Source organism: Pagrus major, chromosome 20 (assembly GCF_040436345.1).
Source record: "Pagrus major chromosome 20, Pma_NU_1.0".
Taxonomy (NCBI): domain Eukaryota; kingdom Metazoa; phylum Chordata; class Actinopteri; order Spariformes; family Sparidae; genus Pagrus; species Pagrus major.
The window spans coordinates 6,845,982-6,853,864 of NC_133234.1; the positions used below are offsets into that span (position 1 = coordinate 6,845,982).

The 7,883-nt window shown below is 44.1% G+C and overlaps 1 protein-coding gene across 1 annotated transcript; it reads right to left on the reverse strand.

The window, feature by feature from the left end:
- Nucleotides 1-6,590: 6,590 nt before the first annotated feature.
- LOC141015891 (urotensin-2 receptor) lies at nt 6,591-7,676 on the reverse strand. The gene has a single exon (XM_073490111.1). The coding sequence runs from the start codon at nt 7,674-7,676 to the stop codon at nt 6,591-6,593; it is 1,086 nt and encodes a 361-aa protein (XP_073346212.1).
- Nucleotides 7,677-7,883: the final 207 nt, after the last annotated feature.

Genomic DNA, 7,883 nt, shown 5'->3' on the forward strand with positions numbered 1-7,883 from the left:
AAAGAATCATTCTAGAGCAAAATAACAGAAGAATTAAACATTGATCGCACCTAAATAATTTGTGATTCTCTGTTGGAAATGTTTCTCCAAAACATCTTCTGAACAACTTCCTCCACTTGGAAATAAATGTTATCATACATAACCAGATGACACTGATTGGCAGCATGTTCTGTCATTTAAAAGCCACATCCTGCAACTGATTATAATTTCAAACACTTCCAATGATCTCTAAAGGGAATATGTGATGTTTAATTTATAAAAAGTGTATTCTCGTAGAGCAGTGCCCAAAGCATCACACTGCCTCCGCCTTCTTCCTCCAGTGCATCCTGGTGCCATCTCCTCCTCAGGTAAGCGATGCACGAGTGCCCGGCAATCCACATGATGTAAAAGAAAATGTGACTTATCAGACCAGGCCACCAGGTTCTGTGGTCCAGTTGTGATTCTCAAGTGCCCACTGTGGTTGCTTTTGGCTTTCGAAGCATGGGCAGTCTGACTGGTCTGTGGCCATTTAGACCCGGCAAGCAGCGATGCACTGTGTGTTCTGACACCTTTCTATCAGAACCAGCATTAACTTTTTCAGCAATTTGTGCTGCAGTAGCTCTTCTGTGGGATCGGAAAACCTGAGCTAGCCGTCGATCTCCACGTGCATCAATGATCCCTGTCGTCGGTTCACCGGTTGTCCTTCCTTAGACCGCTGTTGGTAGGTTCTAACCACTGCAGACCGGGAACGCCTAACAGGACCTGTTTTGTAGATGATCTGACCCTACGCTAGCCATCACAATTTGGCCCTTGTCAAAGTTGTTCAGAGACTTACGCCCATTTTTCCTGCTTCCAACTCATCAACGTCAAGGAAAAAATGTTCACTTGCTGCCTAATATATCCCACCCACTGACAGGTACCATTGTAACAAGATAACCAATGTTATTCACTTTGGACAGTAGCCAGACTGCTAGCGGTGGACATGTTGCTAATGCTGTGTTTGCGACAGCGGTGGCAACAGTAACACAAAAGGGAAACACTAGAATGGGGAAAGTTAAAATTGTCTATTTCTGCCTCAAAGACAGATTCTGAACTTTTTTACCTTAAAATAACAGCTTCAAAATCATTTTGATGGTACAGTGTCTTGTAATAGGGTGAATGGTGTCTCTGTCTCGGCCACTCCGCCTCCTTATCGCTTGTTTCTGCATTATGTAACTTCAGTGAGAGGGTAGGATCACAGCGTTACATACATGTTTACTTCGACATACAAGTTTTCAACACATCACATTGTTATGAGGTAATGAGCTTTGTTGGTAGTTAGCACCTACATTACGTCTGACAAACTGTTACAGACCTGGGATTTGTATTTATGAAACTGTGCAGGGCCAAATCACACAAAATGCCAATTTCTACATAATGTTGAGTGGTTTGATATGATTGATCAGCAACATCAGAAATAGGGCTAAGGCCTAACAGCTTGTCAAGCAATTTTAATTTATTAAGCTGGTATAATCAATATTTTTATGGTAACAACTTCATCATCTCAGTAAATCTAAGCTGTACAGTGTGTTGGCATTTTTTTAGCTCATTATTTTAGTTCATTTGTAGACACAGCAGTACCTGCCCAGCACCAACAGGAAAAATTAGCAACTAGCTGGTGAACATATTGAAGCATTTTGCAGCCAGAGAGCCAGATTTTTCCCTTGAGAGTTAGTGGAGACCGAAATTGCTGTAAATACTGCACTCACATTCTCCTGGTGAACAGACACGTCTCCAAATTAAAGCTAATGTTGCGCCGTTCCTGATGGATGTGTAAATAAATAGGCAACTGTTTGCTAACACTCTTACCATGTCAACTTTATAAGGTGATAATATGTCAATGCCATGTTTACTGCTTGTTGCGGTGCCCCCAGGTGGCCAAAAAAAAAATCTATAAATGAACTTTAAAAGGCTAACACTAATGGCGACATAAGTCTAGTTAAGTAAACTTGCAGAGATTTAAACTAATTTGTCATTGTTTAAAGGAGTACTTCTGTCTTTATAGGGGAATAACCTGAAAGAGTGTACAGACTCACCTATCCTCACCACTTGGTGCAAGAAGTAGCTTAACTATGTGGCTATTTCTTTATATTGTTTATAAGGATGATTAAATATGTATAATTTCTCTCCCTGGGGAATACAGTATGGCACTGCAGCACACACTTAAAGTGGTTCTCTGCAGCTCAGCCATGAATAGATTTTACAGGCTCAGGAGAGGAATCCACAAATCCCTCTTTGATTTCTCATGAATCTTGAATGTATGCAGCCATGACCTGATAAGTCCCACACATACCTGATCGTATCCAGAATTTGCATGGAGGAAATGCTGCTAAGAGTTGTCAGACATTGTTGAGAAAAGAAAGAAAAAGGAGGAAGGAGAGGTCATTTTTCCATATCTATGCTGTGATTGGCTGCAATGAATAAATGCATGAGTTTGTGACATTTGACATGCAAACACACAGAAGTCCAAGTGTACCAAAGTGTGCGGTCCCATCTGGGACAGTAGCTTGAAAACATCAGAGGTCTGAGTATCATTCAGATAGTGTTCATGATTATAAGAAATCTGACACCGAGGATGTTTTTCTGTTTTTCTGAGTGTGTGTTTTGAGGGGTGCTGCAGTCGTGTGTACACATGCGCAATAGAACCATCCATCTTGCTGTATACACACAGTTTGTTTTCGCGTCTCTGCCTGGTGAATCTAAAGAGTACAGAGTAGCTTTACAGCAGGTGGCTGTGCGAGCTGAGAGGACTTTAATATGTCAGATTAAAGTAAAATTGCTTCCTCTTATCACTAGGATTGGTGTTAATGAAAGAGTTATGAACTCTCCATAAAACATGAGGTGCGTTTATGCATCACTCATTAAGATACCTGCCAAAAGAAACATCGTGAACAGAAGGGACCGTCGCCTTCTTCTCTCTGTACATCTTAAGACTGTTGGACGTTGATCAAATTAGGGGATCAGATATTGAATTAAAAACAAAGTGTGAAAACCACATAAACACAAAGTTATGATAAAGTTCCAACATCACAGAAGTGTTATCATCCTCATTCAGGTAAACAGGCCACAGTTCAGACTAGTTAACAGTGTACAGTCTCAGCACAGTAGTGGAAGTATGTTTGTGTGTGTGTGTGTGTGTGTGTGGGAGGATGCTTGAGAATTCAGTGAAAGTGATTGGACACGCAGGTGAAGATTTTTTTTTTTTTTATCTCTTGCCAGAGAAATGTCTTAGAGGTTCAGATGTGGGCTCACATCAGTTCCTCTGAGCTAAATCAGTCACAACACAAAACACCCATCTGGCTTTGCTCTCCATTTAATGTCTATACACAGATACCTGTGTATGAATGCAGAATTTATAGGCAAGGGACAGGATTTTGGTATAAGAAGCGTTCTGGTTTCCCTTTGTAGTATGAAGTAGAATTAACCAATCACGTATGAGCGGGCTTGCAGGAAACAGTCAGTGTGGCACACACAGCATCCTGGTCAGTTGCTCTACGCTTCTCACTTGGAAGCAGTAGTTACCCCTTTAGCGTAATTTCTGAAAGCTCCCAGTGCAGTAATATAAAGAGCAAGTTCAGCCCAAGATGGGGGATGGTTGGGTGGGTCATACGCAGGAGACTTAAGTTCGTGACCCATGTGTAACAAAGTGTTAACGCTGAATGGTTTTTAAGTTATGTTGCGTATGTAAGTAAAGCTACGTAAATGATGTAATGCAAGTTACGTAAGGGACCTAATGGAAAGTAGTTGTGGTGCCTAAACCTAACACACTACAACAGTTTAATGTTAATAACACTCCAGAAGTTTTATGTCATAACATGTGAACTGTTTCTCAGCAAGCTTTATTTTGAAAGCCGTGTCCACATAGCGTTTTTTCTGAGCGCCAGCGTCTTTCTTCAATTATTTCTCATGAGGAACGAGCGCCTGCAGCAGCATGAGGCCGCCGAGAGAAAAGGCGCAGCTCCACACGTCCTTTTTTCAGGGCGCTCTGCCTTTTTTGTGCAGCCGCTCCAAGAGTTCCAAGTTCAAAATCTCTCAACTATTGTGCTTATGGCGCCACCACCGTTTATTTTCAGGTAACCAATCATATATCAGATTGGCCGGGACTCATCACCTGTCACCTTGGCAACCAAGAAAATGGATATCTGGCTACGTCTGTCTATCCTGAGCTTATTCAGACATAAAGTGTCATAAAAGAGACAGAAAAGTCCATTTGGGGGGGGGGGGGGGGGCGATTGTTCACTGAATGTTGATGGTGAGAGTTGTGCTTTTATCGCCCTATGCGTTGTAAGCTTGCCTGACTCGACCACAGAGCACTTCGCACGCAAAACTGATGCTACAGTGGTATGTAGCACATCATCATTTGAAACTCAAGGTCACTGGGAATGAGAACATGTTGGAGCAGCAGGCCCTGAATTTGTAACAAATTTGTACATTATCACCGAAAAGTGGACCCGCATCATTAATTCGATTTTTATCATAAAAAGGAGTCCTGTGTCAAGGAGCTTTATTGCTTTAGTGTGCATTATGCTTTAATGATTTAGTTTTGGGAGCGATTTAATGCCTTGATTAGACAATTCACTGAACCGAGATAACAGAAAGTGAGCAAAGGAGAAATGGTGAATGACATGCAGCAAAGGTCCCTAGCTGAATTCAAACTGGTGACATTGCAGTTTGTGCGAGGAGTCCTTGACCCCATTAAGCACATTCCTAATCCAGCTGTGTTGAATCAAATAACCACAAATTATGAATTTCCCCAGTATGCAATAACAGTAAAGTTTGCACTAGGTTTAACAGGAACTTAGCAGCAGGGTATATACACATTGTATGAAGGGCAGTCAGGGCCACTAGGGCAGTATGTTCTGCTCCTGGGGGGGCCTGCCCTGCATTTTTTAGGGTGTTTTCACATTAGGTACAATTGTTTCGTTCCGTGCCAGAGTACGATCAGATATTTCCCTGCTCCAACACGCCTGATTCAAATGAACAGCTCGTTATCAGGTTTCAACAGAGCTTGATGACGAGCTGATCACTTGAATCAGGTGTGTCAGGGCAGGGAACCATCTAAGACATGGAGGGCAGGGGGCCTTCAGGAACGGGAGGTCAAGGGACAATAGAGACCCCGAGAGCTCAAAACACTACAACTGAAGAAAACACATGTCTGCCATTGGAATATTTGATAATTTGATTAAACACAAATCTGTGACTCAAAGGGTGACTGCACTCGTTTTACACATTAAAGTGTGTTCACAGGTCTTGGGGAGTATTACTGAACATGTGAAAAAAAGTCAAGTAAGAAAAGCTGCATGTCATCTGATAAACTGCCTCCAGTGAGGTCACTAAGTTCCTAAGGTGCATAGTTGCTAAAGCAGAACCAGAGATATCATCTTTTGTTTTGTTATACGCATTCTTCTTCATTTTCAAAACCTGGCGCCTACATTACCCACAATGAACCTTTGCCACTGATTGACATCACTGCAGGTAATTTATCAGATTACATGCAGCTTCTTCTGGAGCTGCAAAAGACCCTAACCCTGAGAACATAATACTGACAGTAAATTGAAGGTATTAAACCGTCATTTGGACAGGACCCCAGAGTTTTGGAGATTTCTGCCATAGATATGTCTGCCATCTCTTCAGTATAACAGACATAGATGGCACTTGTGGTGCTCAAAGTGTCAAAAAACTACATCTGAAAAAAAGAGTAATGTCTCTTTCCAGAAATCATAACCTGCTTACTGTTATGAGCAGTTTCACGTAGGAACTATTTCCTTTTTGTATCAACACGCAGAAGGAAGCGTGCATTTACTCATGGACGAGATGAAAGCTAACTAAGCTAGCTGACGTGACGGATCAGCCATGGAGGAGCCATGAATGTTTACATCCTGTGCTGTCACCAGCACAAGCCTCCAATCCGTGAGCAGATTCCCGCTCCCTTTGCAGTAATACAGTTGGCAGGTGTAGTTTAGTAGAAATAAAATCGTTCCTACGTGAAACTGCGCACATCAAGGTCTGTTCCAGTATACTTGAGAGAAGGCAGACAACTCTATGGCTGATATCTCCAAAACTTGGCAACTCACAACCAAACAATCTAGGTGGATAAACAGCACTAGGAGGAAACATGTCATTTTGATTTTGGGGTGAACTGTCCCTTTAACAGAACTAAAATTACTTTCTACACACTCTTGTGTTTTCCTTTGAAAAGACTGTACTGCTTTATCTAAACTTACCTGTGGCATTGCTGTATTGGTATTGTATTTAAAATACAGCTAACCTGTAGCCTCCACTGTGCCTAAGCACAGTAGAATCAGTTCATCCTCTTGAGTGTGGGAGATGAAGCAGCACAGCAGAGATAAGTGTCAGAGAACTAATGGGGCTCAGAGGGGCTTAGGGGGGCAGGAACAGCCAGCCATGGATGAAATAAATAGGTTTCCTCTGACTAGATTATATATATAATGACTATAAGCCTGAATAATCCACACAGAAACAGTGCGCGCAGGCCTGTGCGTAATGGAGGGCTCATCACCTACCTATTGCTGTTCCAAAAGCTTTTTCTTTTCTTCCACGTGGGTCATACATCACTTCAGAGTCCCCATGACGAGCGTCTCGGAGTTTAACTCAAACTGGTTGCTGGAGGACGCAGACTTCCCCCACGAGTAGAGGCTGGGCGGCCGCTGCTTAAAGGAGGACGTGTATCTATAGAAGCTCCTGTGCCTGTTCTTCAGGTACTCCCTGTAGTTCTTGGTGAGGAGCGTGTAGAGGAAAGGGTTAATGCAGCTGTTGCTGTATGTGAGACTCGCCACCAGGTAGTTGATGCAGGTGTGTGTCTGCGAGGCCAAGCTCAGAGGCTTGGTGTGGTACAGTGGCAGCAGCTGCCAGATCCAGAAGGGCAGGAAGCATGCCCAGAACACCAGCACAATGGTGAAGATCATGATCAGCACTTTCTGCTTCGGCGAGCGCTTTCCACCTTTACTGATCACTGAGTTGCGCTGGGACTCTAAGTAAGTGCGCGCTAACTTGACGTACAGGTAACCGATAATGAGCCCCGGTGCCATGATGCTGGTGCCAAACAGGACAGTCACGTACACTTTATAAGCCAGGGGCGCCAAGGTGGGTGCGCACATCCTCTTCACACCCCCATCCGGCGTTTTCTTAGTGGTCTGAGCGACCATTATCATCATGGGCAGAGTTAGGACCAGAGAGAGCAGCCAGACACCCCACGCCAGAGCTTTGCGGTAACTCTTGGAGCGTTTCACCGTGTCCAGCGGCTTGGTGACGGCCAGGTAGCGCTCCGTGCACATTACAGTGAGGGTGAAGATGCTGGCGTGCATGGTGAGGAGGTCCAGGCTGAGCAGGATGCGGCATCCCACATCCCCGAAGTACCAGTCCTTTAAGAAGTAGGTGGACACCACGAAGGGGATGGTGGAGAGGTAGAGCAAGTCCGCCACAGCCAGGTTGATGATGGAGATGTACATAGAAGTGGCAAAGCGGATCGAGTGGCACATCACCACCAGGGTGTACACATTCCCCGATACTCCGATGATGTAGACAACGGAGAGAAGCGTCCCGAAAGTAGAGGTGATAATGAGTTCATGATCCACAGTCCCGGAGCCGCCACCGACCTGCGGCGGACTCGTGTTTAAATTCATAGAATTATTACTCATCGCTCGCCCTGATGTGTGCTCCTCTCCTCTCCTGGTGTGTTTGTTTTGCTGCGCGCTCTTGGACAGCGCGGGAGAAGTTGGATGCGCACCGGCACAGGTTGTGTCTTGCTTATCCGCCTCTCTGCTCACTGCCTGCTGCTCTTTGCTCCTGACGTCACCACTGTAACGCACACTGAAGATTTTATTTCATGAATGTGTAAGATGATC